At 36.2% G+C, this 25,094-nt stretch overlaps 1 protein-coding gene across 1 annotated transcript in view; it reads left to right on the top strand.

Moving 5' to 3' along the window:
- The window catches only part of BDP1 (B double prime 1, subunit of RNA polymerase III transcription initiation factor IIIB), an 83,741-nt gene that overhangs the window by 40,930 nt on the left and 17,717 nt on the right, over positions 1 to 25,094 (top strand). The window contains exons 20-34 of the mRNA XM_044932623.2: positions 669 to 847; positions 1,765 to 1,972; positions 2,888 to 3,024; positions 6,521 to 6,719; positions 6,972 to 7,159; positions 7,972 to 8,353; positions 8,978 to 9,103; positions 14,307 to 14,343; positions 14,806 to 14,901; positions 16,588 to 16,816; positions 17,303 to 17,463; positions 19,946 to 20,090; positions 22,131 to 22,311; positions 24,207 to 24,270; positions 24,706 to 24,889. Of these exons, the coding sequence (XP_044788558.2) occupies positions 669 to 847; positions 1,765 to 1,972; positions 2,888 to 3,024; positions 6,521 to 6,719; positions 6,972 to 7,159; positions 7,972 to 8,353; positions 8,978 to 9,103; positions 14,307 to 14,343; positions 14,806 to 14,901; positions 16,588 to 16,816; positions 17,303 to 17,463; positions 19,946 to 20,090; positions 22,131 to 22,311; positions 24,207 to 24,270; positions 24,706 to 24,889 (2,516 nt within the window). The remainder of the gene's footprint in view (positions 1 to 668; positions 848 to 1,764; positions 1,973 to 2,887; positions 3,025 to 6,520; positions 6,720 to 6,971; positions 7,160 to 7,971; positions 8,354 to 8,977; positions 9,104 to 14,306; positions 14,344 to 14,805; positions 14,902 to 16,587; positions 16,817 to 17,302; positions 17,464 to 19,945; positions 20,091 to 22,130; positions 22,312 to 24,206; positions 24,271 to 24,705; positions 24,890 to 25,094) is intronic.

Below are 25,094 nucleotides of genomic sequence, written 5' to 3'. Positions count from 1 at the left end.
CATGGCCCCCTCCTCAACCCTCTAAATCACTTTTTGTTGATTATCTTATCCAATTATAAAAATTTCAGATAAAAAAAAAATCATCTAAAAAGTTAGTCCTTTATAATGTTCTGTCTCTTCCTCCCAAGTTAATCCCAAGTAGCAATTTAAAATACATCTGTCTAAACTTTTCTGTATAGATACTTATTTATATAAATAATAGAATGTATTTGGTATTTTCATTGTTTTCCAAAAATAGCATCATATCTTATAATTTTTTTCATGTACAATATTGTGAACATCTTTTTGGATCAGTATATACAAGTTAAACTTCTTTTAAGTGACTGTATTATTACATTGTAAAGAAATTATAATTTATTCAGTTGCCTACTGATTTGTCTTATCTCCAGTTTTTTTTTTTTTTTCCTTTTCTTTTCTTTTTTGGGGAGCTAGCAGCAGCATTATATTGCTACAATAAATATCCTTGTTATAATTTATTAGATCCTTATTTGAGTGCTTTTATAAGATACATTTCTATAAGTAGAATTGCTGGGAATTAAAATTATTGATTGATACTGCCCTATTGTCTGCAAAGACTATATCAATTTATTCTTCTAATTGTTTATTAAGTTCTTATTTCCCTATACTTTTACCAACCCTCGATGAAATTTTTTTTGTCTACCTTCTAGGATGTGGCTTCTCTAATGACATCAAGAGAAAAAGACAAATTAGATCACGGTCCAGAGGAGACTGTGATATTACCATGTGTGCAGACTGAAAAGGACCTTTCACCTTTGAGTTCTTGTGAATCTAAAGAGGAGTCTCAGTCCACACAAGTCCAGGAAAAGGAATCACTTGTTTCTATGCGGTAAAAAGTGATAGTTTTTTAAAAATCTAAAATAGAATCATTTCAAGTATTCATTTTTTTTAAGATGTGTTAGTGTAGTTTAAAAGTGAGTATCAAGAGTAGTTGGTTTATTTTTTATTCATGTGGCAGACTGCCTAAAATAGAAAATCAGTTTTACTTCAACACGTTTTAACACTTGCCTGCTTATATTCACTGTTAGCTGCTTAGAATCTTATGCAAAGCAATGAATTTTAAAAATATGTGTGTATAAGGTATGTATTGATTACCTCTTTAAAAATTTTAGTAAGGTACATATGGGCTTCACCAGTGGCTCTGGTAAAGAATCCGCCTGCCAGTGCAGGAAATGCGGGTTTGATCCCTCGTTTGGGAAGATCCCCTGGAGAAGGAAATGGGCAGCCCACTCTAGTATTCTTGCCTGGAAAATGCCATGGACAGAGGAGTCTGGCGTGCTACAGCCCATCAGGTCAGGGAAGAGACAGGACTTGGCGACTAAACAACAACAAAGATACATATAAAATTTACTATCTAACCATTTTCAAGTGTATTGTCCAGGGGCATTAAGTACGTCATCAGTGTATTGTACACCATCACCACCGTTTATCTCCAGAACATTTTCTTCCCAAACTGAAACTCTATACCCAGTAAAGAGGAACTTCCCATTGCCCCTTTCTCCAGTCCCTGGCAGCCACCATCGTACTATTACTAATGAATTTGGATATTGTAGGTAACCTCACTACTTTTTGAGAATTGAAATAACTTTTTTTTAATAAAATGAGTTATAATTAGAAAGTAATTTAATTTTCCTTTACTGTACAAAATGTTTTTATAGTTTTATTAGATTCAAATTTTATATTTTTATAGTAATTTTCGTTTTTTACAATCAAGCTTTCTTTCTTTTCTCCTGTCCGCTTTTCTAGGACTCATAATATAAACATTTTTGAACAAGGAATAAAGGAAAGGGTTATACAAACTGCTCCACTAGTAAGGGGTCGACTTCAGAGACCCAGACCAAACTTAAGAAAGGCTGGCCAGAGGCAAGTAATAGAAAAAAGTGAAACCAAAGAAACAACTAAGGAAGAAAAGATGCTACAAAAAGATGAAACTGGAGAGAAATTCCTGACTGTGGTGAGTTATTGCTGTGTAATTAAATCAAGCCCTTTAATGCATATGAGAATATCAAATGGTAGCTCAGACTTGGCTTAGAATATAAGCACCTGATGTTTATTCTAGTTAATTAATACATAATGTGTTTACTTTTGTTTCAGATTTACTATTGTGGATTTTTTTTTTTTTAATGAAAATAGATTCCCCCCCCCCCCCACTAACAAACCTATTAATTACAAAAATGTTCAATCAATACAAAATAATACAATAATTACCCCAACATCTCACCACTCTGAGGCAAGCACTGAAAACCTTTTGATATGCATATGTGTGTGCATACTTACATAAATTTATATAATAAAATCATTGTATGCATATTATTTTGTGACTTACTATTTTTAGCTTGTTATACTAAGTGGTTTTCCATGTCATGAAATAGGAAGTTAAATAATATTTAACTGCTGGGTAACATTCTGCTATTTTGAATGACAATTTAATCAATCTCTTATTAATGGAGCTTTTGATATTAGAAAGAAATCTTAAGCAGTTTAATGCCCCATTTCAACAGATCGTTTTTCTGTTCTTTTTTTCTCTGCTAAGGGAAAATCTACATTTAAAATAAAGTGATTGTAATCCTTATTTGCTTCCTCCCTCAATTAAAACCAAATGTATTGAACTCTTTGGGAAGGAGATTCACAATAGTTGGTTATTGTAGTTTTTAATGCATTACATGAATGTATTACTGCAATAATTGAAAATTTCTCTGTGAATTGGCAGTTTTGTTTTAGGCAGCAAAACATGAACATTGCATACACAAGTTTGAGATTTCATTTTAAAAACCTAAATACCTTTCTTAATGATGGAAATATTTTAGGAAGCATGTTCTGTTGCTAAAAAAACCCCCCCAAAACAACTAATATAGTTTTGTCATTTCAGCCAAATTCTCAAATTGCAACCGAAATTGAAGTTGTATCCTCTGAAGTGTCAGAAGGCAGAATGTCTGAAAACCAGAGCCACGTTCTTGTAGAAAACCTTCATATTAACAAAGTAGATGTTTTAGGTGAAAAGATGAGGTGAGTTTGCTTTTAATTAGAAAATCGTAAAACTTTCAATAAAGGTTGGATATTTGAATAATTGGTTTTATGTAATTTCACATTTCATAAGTTTTATGAAAGAAAAATAATTATGAAATTAGAATATTTTAAATCTGCTTCTTGGGACTTCCCTGGTGGTCCAGTGGTTAAGAATCCTCCTGCCAAGGCAGGGACACAGGTTCGACCCCTGGTTCTGGATCCACATGCTGCAGGGCAACTAAGTCTGTGCACCTCAAGTACCAGGCCTGCGTTCTAAAGCCCACATGCCCTGGAGCCCGTGTTCCCCAACAAGAGAAGCCACTGCAGTGAGAAGCCCGTGCAGTGTAACTAGAGAGTAGCCCCTGCTCACTGCAACTAGAGAAAGCCTATGCGCAGCAGTGAAGACCCAGCACAGCCAAAAATAAATAAATAAAAATTTTAAAAATCTGCTTCTTCAAATACCATAAGAATTGCGTGACCGGTGTTCTCTTAGTTTATAACTTAGCTGAGAAGTTTGGCAATCATCCTCATTTTTAAAGTAAACTTTTATGGGAGAGGTTCTTAAGTTCTTTGCATCTTTAGAAATTTACAACCTACTGATAAAATTCATAAATAGGAAGTGCTGTAAAATACATCCTATGTGCTGTCCTTAAAGTTGTGTCCCATGCCAAATGATAAGAATGTTATCTTTTAAATGGAACACTAGATGGTTGAAGATATTTTAGCACTAGTCTTTTTATTTATCACTTGCAATCTACTTCATTATTGATACAGGAGCCCCTGGTGGCTCAGACGGTAAAGAATCTGCCTGCAGTGCAGGAGACACGGGTTCAATCCCTGGGTTGGGAAGATCCCCTGGAGAAGGAAATGGCAACCCACTCCAGTATTCTTGCCTGAAAAATCCCATGGAAAGAGGAGCTTGGCAAGCTAAAGTCCATGGCGTCGCAGAGTTGGATGCAACTGAGCAACTTCACTTTCACTTTCTTTTATTATTGATGATGTTAAATTAGGATTTGTTAGTTTCTTCTTTTTTAATGTGTAAGGAAAATTTTAAAATCTTCCCTTTCCGGATATGGTTCATGGTCCATCTAATTTTAGTTTATTACACTATTTTTGTAACTAGGTCATGTTTTAGTGAATATTTATTAGTTTTCCTCCAGAATGTCTTCAGCACTTGCAGACTGACATTTGAACATTCTAGCTTTAATTATATGGAATTAACTTGATTTTTGGGAAATGAAAAAGAGATGGTGCTGTATCATTTTTTCACTCTCTGTGAAGCTGTAAGAGTAGGATTTGGGCATGATGTCATCTGTTTGAACAAGTTATGCTATTGATTTAGCTTAACTTTATACAGTCTAGTTTGATTAAGGCAGATGTCTTACATGAAGCACTTACTGTTTTAGTATGAATTTCTGTCATTTCTTTTGTTTCCCTTTATGTGTGTGTATGTGTGTCTTGAAAAGCCTTTTTATATTTGTTTTTCTTTTAAGACTAAGTCTTTAATTTTAATTAGCAAGTGATAAGAGAATGCTTCATTGCAAGAGTCCCCTTGGAGAAAAGCCCTAAATGAAGTGCAGGAGCAAGTCAAGGGATTTGTGAGGAAAGAGGGAACAGCAGTTGAGAAGTACTTCAGGCAAAATCATGTCTGACATGTTTGAGGGCCAGCAAAGGGGGCCAGAGTGAAACGGGACGAGAAAAGAGGAGCAGTTACACGATAGGCAAAGACTGAGCGGGAGAAGCACAGGTTATGTGGGGCCACTGTCAGGATTTTGAGTTTTACTCTAAATGAGCCTTTAAAGACTAGCGACCTTTGAGTTCAGCCTTTCCTAATACCTCATTTATGACTGACTGTAATTTATAATAGATCCAGAGGATTTAAATGGCTTGTTCAAAGTAACATTGGCAAGTTAGTTTTTAAACTTAATGTTTTTAGAATTTATGACTTTTAGACTAGCAGATTACTTTTTACACTCAGCCTTCATATTTTTTAATGAGCTAGATCAAACGTTCAAATTTCTATATGGAAACCCCTTACTCACCCACCCCTTTTAGTTTATTTGTTTAGTTTTGGCTGCGCTGGGTCTTTGTTGTTGCTGAGAAGGCTTTCTTTGGTTGTGACGAGTCGGGGGTCACTCTTCATTGCGGTGCTTGGGCTTCTCATTGTGGTGACTTCTCTTGCTGCAGAGCACAGGTTTTAGGCTCGCAGGCCTCAATAGCTGTGGTGCATGGGCTTAGTTGCTCTTCAGCGTGTGGAATCTTCCCAGACCAGGGATTGAACCCAAGTCCCATGCGTTGGCAAGTGAATTCCTATCCACTGTACCGCCAGGGAAGTTCCCCACCCTCCTTTCCAGCTTTTAGCTTTACCATTACTGATACTTTCTTCAGAGTACATATTCAGTCTAGTTTTAAAGTTAGCATATTCTTATGTCCAGCAGTTTTTTACCTCTTTTAACCCCAGTAGCAGGTTGAGCTTATATATATATATTTAATAATTAAGTACCTTTGTAGAATCACATTTGACTGTAAGTTACTTATACTTGAATATAACATGTTTTCCCAAATACCTACACTGGTAATGCCTACACTGGAATGTATTAGCTAGCATCATAACCTTGTTAGAACATCTTACGAACTTCCTTGGTGTTTCACTGCTGGATGAACTTAGCAGGATTGGAACATTTAGAAATGTAACTACTTTGTCTTCTAGGTAATTTATTAGAAATATTACTTAAGATTAGTCTTTAATGCAGCTCTTTCAGAGAACTCATGATTGATACTTACATATCCAGTTTTTCTTTATCCAGATTATATTAGTTTTAAACTTCTTAATTCACATGGTTGCCAGTTATTAAATATTTCACAGGAAACTTTAGGATAGCTGTTTGTGTTGCCTTGGGAGCTATGGCTACTGTATTGAATGTTAAAACCTTGTCTTTCTCTGACTTGGCAGATACATATGGGTTTATTTTGATTTTTATGACTGGCTGTCAATAAACCCTTTTCTATGAGTTGACAGGCATGTGGTGGGAGAACAGACTTTAGCTTTCAAATCTGCTCTTGAACTAGAAGAATCAGCGTTGTTGGGACCAGTGTATATTTGTTCATGCTTCAGAGCCCAGTTGAGGGATTTGTTTTAAAGTGTCATTATGAAATCCATCTTCAATTACTGGCATTTTTGTTTTGTATCTAGTTATTTCTCTGAAAATTAGTTAAAGTAGCATGAAACCACACTCCAGAATCAATGAATGAAAGTTAAAAAAGATTGAATATCAATATATTAATATGAATCTATTCTTCGGGCTAAGTGGAAGTTATAAAAGCTTTTAATGTTCTTTCATATCAGCACATGAGGTTTCGTTTTATATGTTTAGTTTTATAGCCTATTTATGTCCTTTGAACATAGAATTGGTTTGTACCCAGAATTGTTTAACTACAGTTGCATCAACAGGAATTCTGATTTTGGTTCTTCAACATGATTTGTATTTCATTCTAGACATGGACATGAAACGTATGTTCCTAGTCCACCACAAATGATAAGAAGACAGTTCGAAAGGGCTAAGCCAAATTTGGGAAGAGCACAAAGTAAGAAAGAAGCATCAGACATAGAAGACAGAGCAGATCAGAGGAAGGCAAGGAAGCCAGAAGATAGTTTGTCGCAGCATGAAGATTCTGACAGCCAGCTTCTTCAAAAAGTAAGTTTGAAAAAAATTTTTTTATCAGTGGGCTCTGTTTTATCTATATCATGAAAGAGAACATTTAAACAATGATTTTGCTTTTTGTATTATAACTATTTTCATGAAAGCTGATTGACTCTCCTAATATTTTCATAGTTTAGAAACCAGTTGTGTATACGTGTGTAAGCGTAGTGCTTTAAGCCAAACTACCAAACCAAATTACCATACAGATTGTTTCCATAATATCAGCTGTTTATTCTTAAATTTAAGGGAAAACCTGAGCTTCTGACATCTCTGGAGGTTTCAGCAAGAAAAGATTCTGTAGGTTCCAAGGAGACTGAATTGGCAAAAAAAGATGCTCAATCAGAAGTTGAACCATCTGGAAGTGTTGGAGAGAAGACTGGAGAGGATAATTCTGTGTGTGCAGTTGTTGAAAAGCAGTGTATCAGTAAACCAAGGTAAAGTCTTATTTAACAAGTGCTTTCAGAATAGTAAATACAAATAATATTCCTTATGGATGTCCTACTCTTAATTTATTGATAAGAGTAAAAAGTTTTGTTAACAGAAGTGTGGGTTGTTTTTTACTGACAGGTCTCTTTCTTTCCCACTTTTGATTTTTATTTACTCAAATTTACTTTTTAAAAATAATCTCTGAAAGATTTTTCTTTCCTACATTTAAACTTTTCTGGGTATTGAGTATATTAGGCATGAGCAGGAACCTGACTAAAGAGTAGTGTGTATTGCCTAAATAACTAGGATGCTAATTTGAATAGAGTGACAAACACAAGTGAAGGGTATCCTTTTCCCATAGTTTTCAAGGAGAGTGGAAGGGAGCCTGAATTCTAAAAAAATATTGCTATGATGGATTTCCATCTTTTTTACTTTAACCTAATCTGTTTACCTAGTAAGATAAACCATATGACTTTTTGATCTCTTATTTTGTATTTATTGGCCCAGTGTTCTTTATCCTTTTTTCTTCTAATAATTTCCAGTCTTGTATTTCATTGTCACTTAAACAAGGGGAGAAATGGCTCACAATTAAAAACTTACTGTGAAAAATTTGTAGGTAGATAACTAAGATTTAACTCTTGAGTGAGAAACTAGTAACTGTAAATTCCTCTCATTCTCTTCACAGCATGTGTTGACAGAATGGGTGGTGAGCATTTTATATTAATGGCTTGAATTGAGATTTCACTTTAAAAGTTGAGATTTCATTATAATCATCCTTGTGCACGTAATGACTATGTTGCTATTTTGATTAAACATCCAGCTCCCCTCAATTGTTAAAAGAACCAGATAACTCTAAAATTGCTCTGGATCGAAGAAGAGCGCTCTCTTCTGCCTCTGAGCGTGAGATAGATCATAGTAGAAGGAGAGTACGTCGAAAGGTTAAACCCAGCATCCCCAAAGGGCGTGGCTCAAAACGAAGTCGGAGTAAGACCTCTAAGAAGGAGCCCAGAGCTTCCAGGTCTGTGCTGGTGACTCTTCGAGCTTCCCAGGAAGAAGACGAAGATGATGGTGAAGACTTTGACTATGAAGAAGAAAGCTATCATCTTGCTCCCGAAGAAGTAAACAAGGCTCCAGTGTTTGTACCTATTGGTCTCAGATCTCCCGAACCTGTTCCTGTTCAGATTGAGGAAACTATGGAAGAGGTAGTTTGACTTTGGAATCCTTGGAACTTCATCTTACTTGTTTTTTGCTTTTGATGGATCATTATCTCTTCTCCTAGCAATATTAGAATCTGAGGATTACTAGTGTAATTTGTTTGGGGCCTAAATTAGTAGAAATAGACTTGTGTGGCCTCCTGTGTTTGCTCAGCCCCTGCAGCTCAGGCCCAGCTCAAGGTAGTGAGTATAACAGCACTAAGACAAATTAATTTCACTTGCAGGCAGGGACCGGCTTGTCTTATTGAGCTATGTATTCTTATACCTATAGCCTTCTCGTTTTTAGGAAGCATTTCATAAATGTTGACAGACTAATGAGAGAAATTGTGGGAAAGTAGCGACAAGTTGGGGATCATGGAAAGTAAAGTGCTGGTTACTAAGAAAATTAGCTCTGGATGTTTTGCTTACTGTTTGTAAGAATCACAAACCCTTCAAAGCCCTTAAACGTTTCATTTTTGCCAAGATGATGTCAGTCAATAAGAATTACTGTATTGTAGGTTTTTAAATTGTGTATGAATGTGAATTATCTCTTCAGTTTAATATTTTATGATTCGTTTTGTTTTCCTGTGATGGTATGCCAAAATGAAATAATGAAACTTTTCATGTTGGCAGCTTGTAATCCCCACGAATGTCACAGATGTAGGATGCATAACTGTTGTTGAACATCAACTTCCATCAAACATAGATGTGATTCCTCAAGAAATGAGACGAGAAGAAAATTTGAATACATTATCAGTTGTAAGCATCCGTTTTATTATGTTTTACCTCTAATTCTTTGTTTACTTTCAAAAGACTCAGAGTTTATTTTGAAAGCTTTAGGTTTATAGTTAGTTCCTAACTTGTATGATTGGCATTATTGTTTCTAGGAGCTGAAAGTGTAAATGGTAGAAACTAGTGAATAATTTATAGATTTTATATTTGACTTGAAAAGTATAGATTTTTGTGTATGGGAATAGCTCTTAATATCTTCTTAGACTTACGTTAAAATTCTGATGCATTAAATATTACTAAATTTCAGTTATCTAAAACATACTTAGTTGCCTTTTGCTTGGCGTACTCTTGCTCACTTGCTTGGTATTTAACTTGTTTTTATAAATGAAGTCTTATAACTTTTTAAAAAAACAGCTTTATTAAGATACAGTTCACGCACCATTCAGTTTATCCATTTAAAGTATACATTTCATTGGTCTTTAGATATTGGCACAGTCCATTTTAGAACGTTTTTGTCACTTCAAAAAGAAGTCTTGTGCTCATTGATAGTTGCTCCTCATTTTCTTCCAACTTTCCCCAGACCTAGGTGACCAGTGACCTATTTTTTGTCTCTATAGATTTCTCATTCTGGACATAAACACACAGTATGGTCTTTATTCATTCATCTGTTCATGGACATATAGATTGTTTCCATCTTTTGGCCATTATAAATAATGCTGCTATGACCATTCGCATCCAGGTTTCTGTATGGACATATTTTTCATTCCTCTTGGGTACATTCATGGAAGTCTAATTGCTGTGTCATATGGTAACTTTGTTTAATCATTTGAGGAACTAGCAGACTGTTTTCCAAAGTTACTGCATCATTTTATATTCCCACCAGTGATGTATGAGAATTACAGTTTCTTCACATCCTGACTTTTTTATTTTATTTTACTTTTTGGATCTAACTGTCCTAGTAGGTTTGAAATGATACCTATCATTATGGTTTTAATTTGTATTCCCTAATGATTAATGATGTTGAGCATCTTTTCATGTGCTTTTATTGGCCATTTTTATATCTTCTTTGGAGAAAATGTCTGTTTGGAGTCTTTGCCTATTTAAAATTTATTTTGGTCCATTTGTCTTTTTTTTTTGAGTTGTAAGAATTTTTTTATATTCTTGATACAAGTTCCTGATTGTATAGATGGTTCTCAAATGTTTTACCTCATTCTGTGGGTTGTTTTTTATTTTCTTGACAGTTTTTAGAGTACTTGGAGTTCCATTTATCTGTTTTTGTTGTTGTTGTTGCTCATGCTTTTACTGTCACATCTAAGAATCCTTTCCCAAAGCTAAGGTCTTGAAGATTTACTCCTGTTTTACATTTAAGTCTTTAATCTATTTTGAGTTATTTTTTTTTTTTTGGCCATGCCGTGTGGCTTGTGGGATCTTAGTTCCTTGACCAGATCTTGAACACGGGTCCCCAGCAGTGGAAGCACCAAGTACTAACCACTGAATTGCCAGGGAGTTTTCCTCATTTTGAGTTAATTTTTATATGGTGTGACATTAGAGTCCCAGTTCATTCTTTTGCATATGACTGTCTAATGGTTGCATCATTTCTTTGAAAAAACTGTTCTTTCCCCATTGAAGTTCTTTTATTTTTGTCAAAAATTATTTGGCTGCAGATACGTGGACTCTCAATTCTAGTCCATGGACTTATTTGTCTGCCTTAATGCTGGAGAGGCTCTATTGTTTTTTGTTGCTCTGTAATAAGTTTGGGAATGTAAAATAGGATGACTTACACTTTTTTTCTGTTTTTAAGATTGTTTTGGCTATTGTGGGTCTGTTGGAATTCATATGAATTTTAAATCAACTTATCAGTTTCCAGAAACATGTCAGTTGAGATTCTGATTGGGATTGCATTGAATTTGTAGATCAGTTGGAGGAATAGATATTGCCTTCATAACAATGTTGAGTCTTTCAGTCAATGGACATGGAATATATTCCCATTCACTTAGCTCTTCTTTGATTTCTTTTGACAGTGTTTTGTGGTTTTCAGAGTATGAGCTTTGCGCTTCCTTCATTTGCAAGTATATTTTTATTTTTCATGCTATTGTGAATAGAATTGTTTTCTTTAATTTCAAATTTGGCTTGTTTATTACAAATTTATAGGACTACATTTGATTTTTGTATATTGATCTTGTATCCTGCAACTTTGCTGGACTCATTTATCCTAACAGTTTTTCAGTGGAGTCCTTAGGATTTTCTACATACAAGATCATGGCATATATGAATAGAGGTAGTTTTACTTCTGCCTTTCTGTATTACTTTTGTAGGGCTACTGTAACAAAGTACCATGATCTGAGTGGCATATTCTGTCATAGTTCTAGAGGCTAGAATTCCAAAATCAAGGTGCCGCTGGTGATGGCAGTTGCTGGCAGTCCATGTCATTCCTTGGCTTGTGGCAACACAATCCAGCCCTGTCTCCCTTGCCCATGATGTTGTTCTCCCTGTATGTGTGTCTGCTTTTCTTATGAGGACAGCAGTCTGACTGGATTAGGGCTAACCCTAACCCACTATAACATCATCTTCACTTGATTATATGTAGAAGACCCTGTTTCAAAATAAGGTCACATTCACAGTACTGGTGGGTAAGACTTCAGCGGGGATATCTTTCTGGGGGATATAATTCAATTTATCACACATTCCAGTCTGGATGTCTTATTTCTTTTCTTGCTTTAATTACCATGTCTAGAATTCCAGTACAGTCTGATTATAGGAAGGGAAAAGCATCCAGTCTTTCACCATTAAGTTTGATGTTCAGTTCAGTTCAGTCGCTCAGTCGTGTCCGACTCTTTGCAACCCCATGAATTGCAGCACGCTAGGTCTCCCTGTCCATCACCAACTCCCAGAGTTCACTCAGACTCACGTCCATCGAGTCAGTGACACCATCCAGCCATCTCATCCTCTGTCGTCCCCTTTTCCTCCTGCCCCCAATCCCTCCTAGCATCAGAGTCTTTTCCAGTGAGTCAACTCTTCGCATGAGGTGGCCAAAGTATTGGAGTTTCAGCTTTAGCATCTTTCCTTACAAAGAACAGCCAGGATTGATCTCCTTTAGAATGGACTGGTTGGACCTCCTTGCAGTCCAAGAGACTCTCAGAGTCTTCTCCAACACCACAGTTCAAAAGCATCAATTCTTTGCCGCTCAGCTTTCTTCACAGTCCAGCTCTCACATTCATACATGACCACTGGAAAAACCACAGCCTTGACTAGACGGACCTTTGTTGGCAAAGTAATGTCTCTGCTTTTGAATATGCTATCTAGGTTGGTCATAACTTTCCTTCCAAGGAGTAAGCGTCTTTTAATTTCATGGCTGCAGTCACCGTCTGCAGTGATTTTGGAGCCCCCCAAAAATAAAGTCTGACAGTTTCCACTGTTTCCCCATCTATTTCCCATGAAGTGATGGGACCAGATGCCATGATCTTCGTTTTCTGAATGTTGAGCTTTAAGCCAACTTTTTCACTCTCCTCTTTCACTTTTATCAAGAGGTTTTTTAGTTCCTCTTCACTTTCTGCCCCAAGGGTGGTGTCATCTGCATATCTGAGGTTATTGATATTTCTCCTGGCAATCTTGATTCCAGCTTGTGTTTCTTCCAGTCCAGCGTTTCTCATGATGTACTCTGCATGTAAGTTAAATAAGCAGGGTGACAATATACAGCGTTGACGTACTCCTTTTCCTATTTGGAACCAGTCTGTTGTTCCATGTCCAGTTTGATGTTAGCTGTGGATTTTTCATAGGTGCTTTTTTCCAAATTGAAAAGTTCCATTCTGTTCCTACTTTGTGTTAAGTGTTTTATTATGAAAGACTGTTGGAATTTGTCATATGCTCTTTCTGCACCTCTTGAGATGATCATCTAATTGTTGTCTTTTATTGTATTGATATGATATAACACATTGATTTGAATTTTGGATGTTAAACCGAAAAATTGGATCCCTGGGATAAATTCTTCTTAGTCATGGCATATAATATTTTTATGTTGTTGGATTCAATTTGCTAGTATTTTATGGAGGATTTTTTTTTGTCCATATTCATAATAGATACTAATCTATTATCTATGATAATCTGGTACCAAATTTTTTGTGATATCAGGAACTGAAAGCCCTCCAGCTGTGGCCCTCAGGGAGAAAGGTCCCAGTTTTCTTGGCTGCAGCAGTCTGAGGTAGAGTTTCTGCCTCACTGAGCTGAAAGGAGGGAGAGAACAGTCTTAGTTCAAATAGCACGGACTTTCACCTTTGTTACTGATTTTCAACAGTTTTTCAAACATATGAGCATCTTATGCCTTTAAGATCTAGAGGCTTTAAATGGTGGCTCCTTAATAAATGTTGCCAGTTTCACTGGGGAGAAGGCCAGCAGAGCTCCTCATGTTGCCATGCTGGGCATAGATCCTGTAACTACTTCTCTCTCTCTCTCTTTTTTTAATTTTAATACATTATTTATTTATTTAAATGATTACTTAATTTATTTTGGCTGTGCTAGGTCTTGGCTGCTGCACTGGCTTTTCTCTAGTTGCAGACAGCAGGGCTACTCTCTAGTTGCGGCGTGCGGATTTCTTATTTTGGTGGCTTCTCTTGTTGCACAGCAGGGGCTCTAGGGCCTCCGGGCTTCAGTGGTTGCAGAATGTGGGCTCAGTAGTTGTGGCTCCCAGGCTCTGGAGCACAGGTTCAGTAGTTGCAGGGCACAGGCTTAGTTGTTCACGGCCTGTGGGATCTTCCTGGATCAGAGATTGAATCCAAGTCTCCTGCATTGGCAGATTGATTCTTTACCACTGAGCCATCAGAGAAGCCCGTATACGTTCTTAATTTGCTAAAAGTTTTTAAAGTTTGAAGCCAACTAGTAGTATAAAGAATTCATGATATTCTTCCGACCTTGGTTTCCATTGGGTCAAAACTAGTAGCAGGTATGACTAAAGGTGAAGGATTATGAAAGTAAGAAAGGCAGATGCTTGTTACATATGACTACAGTTAAAATTTGCATATAAGGAAAAGGTAAAAGAAGGAGCAAGAGTTGAAAATATTTGACTGTTAAACTCCATTTCTGTTGTTTATGAAATGTTATAAATAATTATAAATTTCCACTCCATTGTAACCACAGGCACTGAAAGACCTGTAAAATGTAGTGCTTTTTGATATACAGAACATGTATTTGGGAAAATATATAAAATATTATTAATGGTTTTCTTTTGCTGTTTTAGGAAATGACCGTAGGTGGACATTCCCAAGCTGAAACAGGTAACTGTTAATAAGGAAACTGCTAAAAATTCTTGGTTAAGCCCAACAAGCACAGTGATTTAGCAGTGGTGATAGTAAATGAGTCAGTTTGCTGAAAAGTTGAAGGAGAAGATTTAGCAGGTAAATGTATTATTTCTAGGAGAAACTTGGATTCTTGGAATGCTGGTTTAGAGAGTGATTAACTGTTTAATAAAGAAGTATGTATTTTCTCTGATAATGCACAGATGTGAATATTTCCTTTGAAGGTATTGAGTTATTTAATGGGAAGGAGACACTTTCAGTGGGTTAAAGTCAACAGTTGTTACTTTCTTTATTTGTAGTATATAAACTAACCCTAGTAAGGGGTTACTGGTATGGAAACTTATTAATAGAGGGTAAACATCTACATTGAAATTCTTTTCTAAAGAAACAAACTTAATTTTCCAGATTCATTCTTCTATTAATGTTGGTTTGGTTTTTCAGAAAGTACCAACGATGGGAGCACTGAAGCTGCCATAACCCTACTGACTATGGGAGATCTGGTGTTGCAGTCAGAGATTAGCCCAGAACAGAGTGATGGTAAGAATAAAGGAGAAGTCCTAACAAAAGAAGAAACCTTTAAAATCCAGTGTTTAAGAGATTATACTCATATTTGAATATTAAGTGACTATCTGCCTTTTTATATTTGAAGTTAGTGTCACTTTGTTATTTTTCTAGAAAACGTAATATGTATGTATATGATCCCTGGGTTGGGAAGCTCCCCTGGAGGAGGGCATGGCAGCCTGTTCCAGTATTTTTGCTTGGAGAATCCCCATAGACAGGAGCCTGGCAGACTACAGTCCATGGAGTTGCAAAAAAGTCAGACACAACTGAGCAATTAAACACACACACATGTATTGATCCATCCTTACTTGGCCCTCCAAATGTAGTGGCCTCTGTTTTCACATAGTGCACTGGGTTTACTAAGGATAATAGGTATTCGTGGAATAGTTAATCTGCTGAATCCTCTACCTTTATCATCATAAGTATCATTGGTCAGCTAAGTTCATTGATCACTGATCACTCTGTGCATGTTTCTTTGGCGGAGAAGCTGCTGCTTTAGATAGACTTCTCAATTCCATGACAGTCAAATACAGTGTGGAGGATAGTAGCAGTCATAGAGATTATTTAGACTATTATGTTGGTCTAAATATGTGTCAGCCAAGACTTTTAGTATTTTATTTTAGCCTGTGGTCTTTACTGTCAAAGTACCTTCTACTTTGTGTGTGTGTGTGTGCGCGCGCGCGCGTGCGCTCAGTCATGTCCAGCTCTTTGCAACCCCATGGACTGTAGCCCGCCAGGCTCTCTGCCCATGAAATTTTCCAGGGAAGAATACTGGAGTAGGTAGCCATTTCCTACTTCCCAGGGATCTAACCTGCATCTCTTGGATTGACAGGTGGATTCTTTTCCCCTGTGCCCCCTGGGAAGCCTGCCTTCTACTTTAAGTATATTAAACAGATAATTATGTTAATTATGCTGCTTTAATTATTTTAACTGCAGGTTACTCCTGACGAGTAACCTGCCATTGAAGTGTCAGCCTTCTAGGCCTATGACTGTATAATTATCAGGGAAGTTTCTTGATTTGTGTTCCCTGTAGGACCCCTTTTTCAATGGGAAAGTATTGCATTGTAACCTGTCACAAATGTCTAGCACGTAAAATACTGGTTTTAAAAAATCATAAATAAAGATAATCCTGTCTTGAAATTCATCTGAGGTTATATAGTTACTGAAAGTAACAAAAGGATTTATTTATAATAACAAAGTTTCAGTCTGTAAGAATTATTAAACTTAGAACATGTCAAGTTGCTAGCATGAGATATGAGGTCATAAATTTAAACTTGGAACCAGAAAGAGCATACTTTAAAAATAATATAGATATTTAGTTTCTCAAATGTGTTTTACCCATTTTATCATTCCTTCAGTCCTATCCTTAATGAATTTAATAAATCTTTAACACATTGTTTATTCAAAAAAAGAAAAAAAAACATTAGGGACTTCCTTGGTGGTCCAGTGATTAAAACTGTGCTTCCACTGCAGGGGATACGGATTTAGTCCCTGGTTAGGGAACTAAGATCCAACATGTTGTGCAGTGTGGTGGTGGCCGCACTCCCCTGCAAAAAAAAAAAATTAAAAAAAAAAAAAAAATTTGGCAGTTGCTGCATGTTGAAGGATTTATTTGGACATCTATTTGTGTCAATTTTAATTTTCTGTTTTTTTCTGCAATAGGAATATGTGTACTTCCTGATGCTCATTCAATCGATCAAAGCCATATTCCTTTTAGCCCAGATAATGTAAATCTCAAAACTGTTCATGAATGTCAGGAACCTTCTTCATCTGTCCATAGTACATCTCCATCAGTAGAAGAAAACAAGATTGTATTGGATGTGGATAAACAGAATACTAAAGAAGAAATTGGTTTGACAGAAGAAGTAAAGGAAAATACTACATCCTCCAGGTTTATTTTGCTTTATAAACTATTACTGTTTTTTGAGCTTTACAAAATAAATTACAGTGTTCAATTTATAAATATATATAAACCAACCATCAACTTGGCTAATACCTTTGAGTAATAATTAATTAAATGTAAAGTGGGCAGTGCTAGTTCTTCACCCTTTAAAAGTAAGGAAGGATTAGCTGATTCTGATTTTAGTTTAATGGTTTACATATTAAAATTAACCACAGTGCATGTTTTAAGCTTTAAAGAAACCATCCTATGTAAATACAGTCCCCGTTTTACAGACCTGGTCCAGATTCTCTTCTTTTCTCAAAGCTTTTAGATATTTCTACCATGTAATAATTTTAGCATTAAGAAATAAACACCCTAGATGATGTAGCTCCTGAGAAGATGGCATTTAACTGTACCAGTGCTGGATAGAGGGAATCAATGTGAGAGAGAGACTTTTTCCACAGTTGATCAGTTTCTCTTCTCACCTGTTTCTAGGACTACAACTTCTGAAGTGACCAATAATTTGAGAAAGAGAAGTAGATTTGCCAAGCCCAAGCCAAATCTTAAGAAGATTTTAGGGACCAAGAGATTTGGTGCTCATCAGAAAGTTCCTAGTTTGTTTGTAACTAAAGGAGAAGAAGTGGAAATTCAAAGAGGTAAACTTTATTGTTCCCTTAAAAGTTACAAAATTACTTTGTCACAAGAAATTTTATTGTCATTTCAAATGGGATATTCAGTTGTTGCAGTTATTTTAACCTGACTATTAAAAAGTTAAAACATACAGAAAGTAGAATGAGCTATAAAATACCCATAAATCCACCAACTAGTTTCAGTAGTTATTACCCTTTCACTATATTTACTTGATCAAACTTTCTCTTTGTGTATATATATATGTATGTGTATATATATATATATTTCTCAGTGTCTGTTTATATGTCAGTACTCAGGCATACATCTCTTAGGCATATATGCATGTCGCAGAAAACAAGATGGTACCCAAAAGGGAAAAATTTTTTAAACTCCCTCCTTTCTTGGTTTCCCAGTCCCCTAATCCCATTTCCAGTATCAGTTTTTAATATGGACTTCCAGGAATGTTTTCGAGAAGGCAGTGACACCCCACTCTAGTACTCTTGCCTGGAAAATCCAATAGATGGAGGAGCCTGGTAGGCTGCAGTCCATGGAGTCGCTAAGAGTCGGACGCGACCGAGCGACTTCACTTTCACTTTTCACTTTCATGCACTGGAGAAGGAAATGGCAACCCATTCCAGTGTTCTTGGCTGGAGAATCCCAGGGATGGGGAAGCCTGGTGGGCTGCCGTCTATGGGGTCGCACAGGGTCGGAGACAACTGAAGTGACTTAGCAGCTTAGCAGCAGGAATGTTTTATCCACATGAGGATCTAAATAAGGGTGTATGTATATACACACATACACACATATATGTACACACATGTATATTCCTTTCAGCAAGAACAAAAATACATGCATATTATATCTACTGTCCAGCATTTCTTTAAGGTGGTGGTTTTGTTGAGATAACTCATATACCATAGAATTCACCATTTAAAGTGTACAATTTGGGAATCCCCTGGCAGTCCAGTGGTTAGGACTGCATGCTTCCACTGCAGGGGCGTGGGTTCAATCCCTGGTTAGGGAATTAAAATCCCACAAGCTGCGCTGCGTGTACCCCCCGACCCCCTGCCAAAAAAAAAAGTACAGTTCAGTGGTTAGTATATTCACCTTTTGGATATTATAAATAATGCTGCTAAGAACATTCATTTATGTGTTTGTGTGGGCTTGTGTTTTTATTTCTCTTGGGTTTATGCCTACAAGTGGAATTGTTGGGTCATGTGGTAATTCTGTGTTTAATCTTTTGAGATACTGCCAAACTGTTTCAAATACAGCTACACCATTTTCTATTTCCGCCAACATTCAGTGAGGGTATCAATTTCTTTGTATCCACCCAAACCTTTGTTAGTATTTGTCTCTTTGAGTATAGCTATCTTAGTGGGTGTGAAGTCCTATCTTGGTGCTTTTGATTTGCATTTTATTTCCCTTTTAACTGATGTTGAGTATCTTTTTATGTGCTTATTTGCATATCTTCTTTAGAAAAACGTCTCCCAAGATCCATGCTCATTTTAGAATTAAGTTGGTTTTCATTATTGAGTTCTTTATGTTAGTGCATTCCATTTTTAAAGATTGAAAAAAATATTTAAATTTAAATTTTTAATTATTTAAATTTTAAATAGTGAAAAAAATCTTTCCATATGATTGCATAGTGCTCTTGTTCTATTTTTTCAATTTCATTTATTCAATTTTTTCAATGGCCTCACTATATTGTGACTTACATGTTGAACCCTAGTCCCACTTCCTTTTCCATCTGCCCTTCTTGTCAAGGTCTCAACCCCTTAGGGTACTAGTGGGAGCAGGAAAAGCAGTGGTAGGCTGCCTAGATTGTATTCAGTCCTCTCCATATGTAGAGGATCTGAATATTTAGTATCATTTTCCCCGTTTTGGGGTTCCTGGTTTCTAATATTTCCTTTGAGCCAGCAGTGCCTGTGATTCAGTTAGTAAATTCATTTCTTTGGCTTGAGCAGTACCCAGAAGATCTCTCAGTGTGCAGGGTCCAGTTACCTCTTTATATTGACATCATTGTCTTCCTGTTTGTGACATTATTCTTTACAGATCAGCTCTCTCCCCAACACTTCCCCTAGGGTGGACAGCCAGACTTCATGAGTACCCACCTCTCAACCTCTTTGTATGTGTGTTTCTGATTATACTGCTGTTATAATAAAGTAGAAATATAGTTGTTGGTTATGGACAGGGAAGCCTGGCGTGCTACAGTCCATGGGGTCTCAAAGAGTCAGATATGACTGAGTGACTGAACTGAGCTAATAATTGTTGTGGCTGCCAGGAGTGAAATAGGTGCAATGCAGATTCATTAATTATCTCATTTACCATAAAAAGTGTAACTGGCCCAGACCACCTTTCTGCCACGTGAAAAAGCTTGCTTTGTGGATTAAGAGAAATTTGGAAGAGCCACTGTATGGTAATCTTTGAAAAAAGAATATATTTCTAATGTGGAGATTTTGACTTTACTATTTTATAAAGTCTATGTTTTAAATGTGTTTTTTATTTAAGAAACTGAGAAAAATGCTTCTCAAGAAACAGAAGATAAAAACCTTGGGTCAGTTACAGCAACAGAGAGTACAGAGCAGAGCAAAGTGGCATCTGTACATGGTATTGAAGAGACCAGTATTTCACAAGAAACACACCTAACTGAAAGGTAAGAGAGGAAAGATGTTCTGGGATTTGCTTCATATTCTGGGTCAACTTTGACCATAAGCGGTAGCTGTGAAAATTTGTTCTATTGCATTTAGTATGTCTTTTTTTTTTTTTTTTATTAAATTTATTTATTTTAATTGGAGGCTAATTACTTTACAATATTGTATTGGTTTTGCCATATGTCAACATGAATCTGCCACAGGTGTACCCGTGTTCCCTATCCTGAACTCCCCTCCCACCTCCCTCCCTGTACCATCCCTCTGGGTCATCCCAGTGCACCAGCCCCAAGCATCCTGTATCCTGCATCGAACCTGGACTGGCAATTCGTTTCATATATGATATTATACATATTTCAATGCCATTCTCCCAAATCATCCCACCCTCGCCCTCTCCCACAGAGTCCAAAAGACTGTTCTATACATCTGTGTCTCTTTTGCTGTCTCGCATACAGGGTTATCATTACCGTCTCTCTAAATTCCATATATATGCGTTAGTATTCTGTATTGCTGTTTTTCTTTCTGGCTTACTTCACTCTGTATAATCGGCTCCAGTTTCATCCACCTCATTAGAACTGATTCAAATGAATTCTTTTTAATGGCTGAATAATACTCCATTGTGTATATGTACCACAGCTTTCTTATCCATTAGTCTGCTGATGGGCATCTAGGTTGCTTCCATGTCCTGGCTATTGTAAACAGTGCTGCGAGGAACATTGGGGTACACGTGTCTCTTTCAATTCTGGTTTCCTCGGTGTGTATGCCCAGCAGTGGGATTGCTGGGTCATAAAGCAGTTCTATTTCCAGTTTTTTAAAGAATGTCCACACTGTTCTCCATAGTGGCTGTACTAGTTTGCATTCCCACCAACAGTGTAAGAGGGTTCCTTTTTCTCCACACCCTCTCCAGCATTTATTGCTTGTAGACTTTTGGATCGCAGCCATTCTGACTGGTGTGAAATGGTACCTCATAGTGGTTTTGATTTGTATTTCTCTGATAATGAGTGATGTTGAGCATCTTTTCATGTGTTTGTTAGCCATCTGTATGTCTTCTTTGGAGAAATGTCTATTTAGTTCTTTGGCCCATTTTTGATTGGGTCGTTTATTTTTCTGGAATTGAGCTGCAGGAGTTGCTTGTATATTTTTGAGATTAGTTGTCAGTTGCTTCATTTGCTATTATTTTCTCCCATTTTGTAGGCTGTCTTTTCACCTTGCTTATAGTTTCCTTTGTTGTGCAGAAGCTTTTAATTTTAATTAGGTCCCATTTGTTTATTTTTGCTTTTATTTCCAATATTCTGGGAGGTGGGTCATAGAGGATCCTGCTGTGATGTATGTCAGAGAGTGTTTTGCATATGTTCTCTAGGAGTTTTATAGTTTCTGGTCTTACGTTTAGATCTTTAATCCATTTTGAGTTTATTTTGTGTATGGTGTTAGAAAGTGTTCTAGTTTCATTCTTTTACAAGTGGTTGACCCGTTTTCTCAGCACCACTTGTTAAAGAGATTGTCTTTAATCCATTGTATATTCTTGCCTCCTTTGTCAAAGATAAGGTGTCCATATGTGCATGGATTTATCTCTGGGCTTTCTGTTTTGTTCCATTGATCTGTATTTCTGTCTTTGTGCCAGTACCATACTGTCTTGATAACTGTGGCTTTGTAGTAGAGCCTGAAGTCAGGCAGTTTGATTCCTCCCATTCCATTCTTCTTTCTCAAGATTGCTTTGGCTATTCGAGGTTTTTTTAATTTCCATACAAATTGTGAAATTATTTGTTCTAGCTCTGTGAAAAATACCGTTGGTAGCTTGATAGGGATTGCGTTGAATCTATAGATTGCCTTGGGTAGTATACTCATTTTCACTATATTGATTCTTCTGATCCATGAACATGGTATATTTCTCCATCTATTAGTGTCCTCTTTGATTTCTTTCACTGCATTTAGTATGTCTTAAAAGTTGGAAAACCATTAAATGGGATGAACCTTGACATACCAGCTCTAAATATTATTCTGTGGCTGTCTCCTTATTTTCAGATATATACTAACCTGTCTTTCAGAGGTGAAGATCAAGAACGGAGATCTGAAGAAGTTCCGATATCATCAGCTGCTCCAGCTGTTTATTCTGAGTCAGGACCCCATACATGTGGTTTGGGCATGGGTCTTGGTGAGAGTTCTGTTGAAGAGCCTCTGGGAAAGGACATTAATGGAGACCCTGTGCTTACACTAAATGTGCCAGAGGTAAAAGGATGTAAAATATAACAGGGAGTGGCTAGCTAGTTCTAATTTACACACAATAAATTTCACCCTTTTTAGAGTATAATTAAACAAATTTTGATAAACATATATCATTATATAACTGATACATAAAAAACATATATCGTTATATAACTGATACATATAAACAATTCCATCACTTTCAAAATTTTCCAGTGTCCTTTTTTAGTCACTCCTCCTCTCCACCCCCAGCTTCTGACAGCAACTAATCTTTTCTTCTTTCCCTATAATTTTGCTTTTCTGAGAATGTATGTGGTAGAATTTTTATTGAGTGTGTTTTTAGTCTCTGGAACATAGAGATAAAATAACCAATGGCTAGCTTTGTGTACAAGTTTTAAAAAAGGAAGTGTTTTATACAGAGAGAACTCTTGCTTCAAGTTCCTGTAGTTATTCTAATGTGCATCCAGCCCTGAGCAAATCCTTAATCTGGAAGAACAAGCATGAATTAGCCCGGTGAAGGGAGAGGAACATGGACGAAGTACAAGTGTGAAACAGCATGACATGCTCTGGGACTATATAAATAGTTGTGAGTGGAATATAAATGAAAAAAGTGCTTAGAGATGAAGTTAGGCAGCCTGGGGACATATCATAAAAGGAGTTTTTATGGCTTGCTAAGGAGTTTGGGTTATATCCAAAGTTACTGAATTTTCCCCTACTGCCCAATTTTTTTAATTTTTACTTTTTATTTGGAAATAATTTCAAGTTTAGAGAACAGTTGCCAGAATCTGACATAGAAATCTGTTAACATTTTGCCTCATTTGCATGCATTCCTGGCTGTAAACATTACTTTCTCTGTGGGTTGCTGTCTATCTTGGTAGATACTTTAAAAAAAACTAAACCATTTGAAAGCAAGCTATAGACATGAGCCTTCACCCACAAATACTCCACAGTTTCTATAAGACCAGGGACGTTTCCTTACAGAGAAATGATAGTACTATTATCACACTCAGTTCCAGTCAAGCCTTTTACGTTGCATTTAGCTGTCATTTCTTTTAATCTAGAGTTGTCCTCCTACTCTTTTCCCTCTTTTGTGTACTTGACATTTTAGAAGAGTCCAAGCTAGTTTGCAATCTGGATTTCTTTTATTGCTTCCTCATTATAGACTCAAGTTATGTGTCTTTTGGCAAGAGTTACTATAGAGGTGATGTTTTACTCTTGTGTTGCAGTCCATGGGGTTTCGAAGAGTCGGACACGACTGGCGACTGAACTGAACTGATCATATCAGGGGACACATAATGTCAGTTTATCCCATTATTGGTGATACTAACTGATCTCTGGGGTAGAATGGTACCCACCAGATTTCTCTGTTAAAATAGCACCTTTTCCATTTAGTAATTTAGTTTGCATTGATGATTCTTGCCTGAATCAATTAACTGACATTGTTGGTTGCAAAATGAAAGTTTTAAGATCTTAAGCAGTGGAGAATTATAATTGGAATTGTATTTTAGAGAAAACGGTGTTTACAGTTTTGTGGAAAACAGATTGGATGGAGCCATGCTGGAGGCAGAGACCAGTTTGCTTCTATATACATGTCACCTCCTAATGGTGCGGTAGCTGCTGAGATGGGGATAGAGAGAAGGTTGAGGGGTTTGTGTCTCCCTTTTCTATTACTTCAAAAATCGTTTCATATTCTACACATACTTAAAAATTTATTTATAATTCCTTTGTGTATATATTTGCATTTATTTAAATCAACATTTTATTGGTACATCTGAAAGTTTCAAAACACTTGAAAAATTCTCTGCTTAGGTTAGCTAAGTTGTTGAGTTTTGAAACAATAACTGTTCACATTGTCAGGAAATCTTTTTAAAACTTAGATTTGGTTAACCTTACTCTTTTATTTTAATTTTTTATGGCAGTGTATACCAATTAGTATTCCAGAAGTCCAGCAAGAGAATGTAAACAATCTTCAAGACCTAACAGGTATGATAATCTGCTTCAGTGGTATTGTAGAACTTAATAGTATGTTTTTTACTTACTCCCCATTTGACTATAGAAAAAAAAAAGTTTTATTGGTCTATGATGGCCTTAAATTTTTTTAAAAAAGACACTTGAAATATTTTGTATATAAGCTTTGTTATTCAGAATTATAAATCTTATTAAAAAGGAATTGTAAATCTTCTCAATAGAGAATCATCTTTATCCTTTACGAAAGTACTTTTTATTTACTTATTTTTAAGTAAATTAATAAAGTTTTAAGTAAAATACTTTTTATTTACTTATTTCTTGAGGGGTGTAATTTAGTTTTTTTATCCTTTGGGATAAATTGTCATGAGACTTTTTAGAAATGAAATAAATTAGTGATTTTCTGTCACTTCACGGTTCAGCTTTTCATTTCTAACTTTTAAACTTTGATAGTCAATCTAGTTAATGTACATCAGGATGGTGAGGATGAACAAGCTTTCATTTTAACTCTGGTGGAAATCCCAACTCATGCAGTAGAAGAATATGCTGATAGCACTATGCAGTTAATGCCAAATCCTTTACTGCCGGCGCCCATATTGGTCAAATCAGTGAATACAAAAGAAAGAGAAGACACGAGGTAATGAATCATCTGACCTGTTTTTGCTAGGAGGAAGGGGTGCTTTATGAATTGAATAGTATTGATTGAATAAGCCATTCACCAACCTTATTTGTAATTGTCATGGAGATCTTATTTAGTAATTATGTGATAAGTTAGAGAAAAATTACTGATTTTATATGATAAAGTTGCCATTTAAACGTATAATACTTTGTGTGAAACTTTG

The sequence above is a fragment of the Bubalus bubalis genome, chromosome 19, assembly GCF_019923935.1.
Source record: "Bubalus bubalis isolate 160015118507 breed Murrah chromosome 19, NDDB_SH_1, whole genome shotgun sequence".
In the NCBI taxonomy this organism is placed as follows: Eukaryota; Metazoa; Chordata; class Mammalia; order Artiodactyla; family Bovidae; genus Bubalus; species Bubalus bubalis.
Note: the sequence above shows the minus strand (reverse complement) of the source record. Positions and strands in the feature narration are given on the sequence as shown.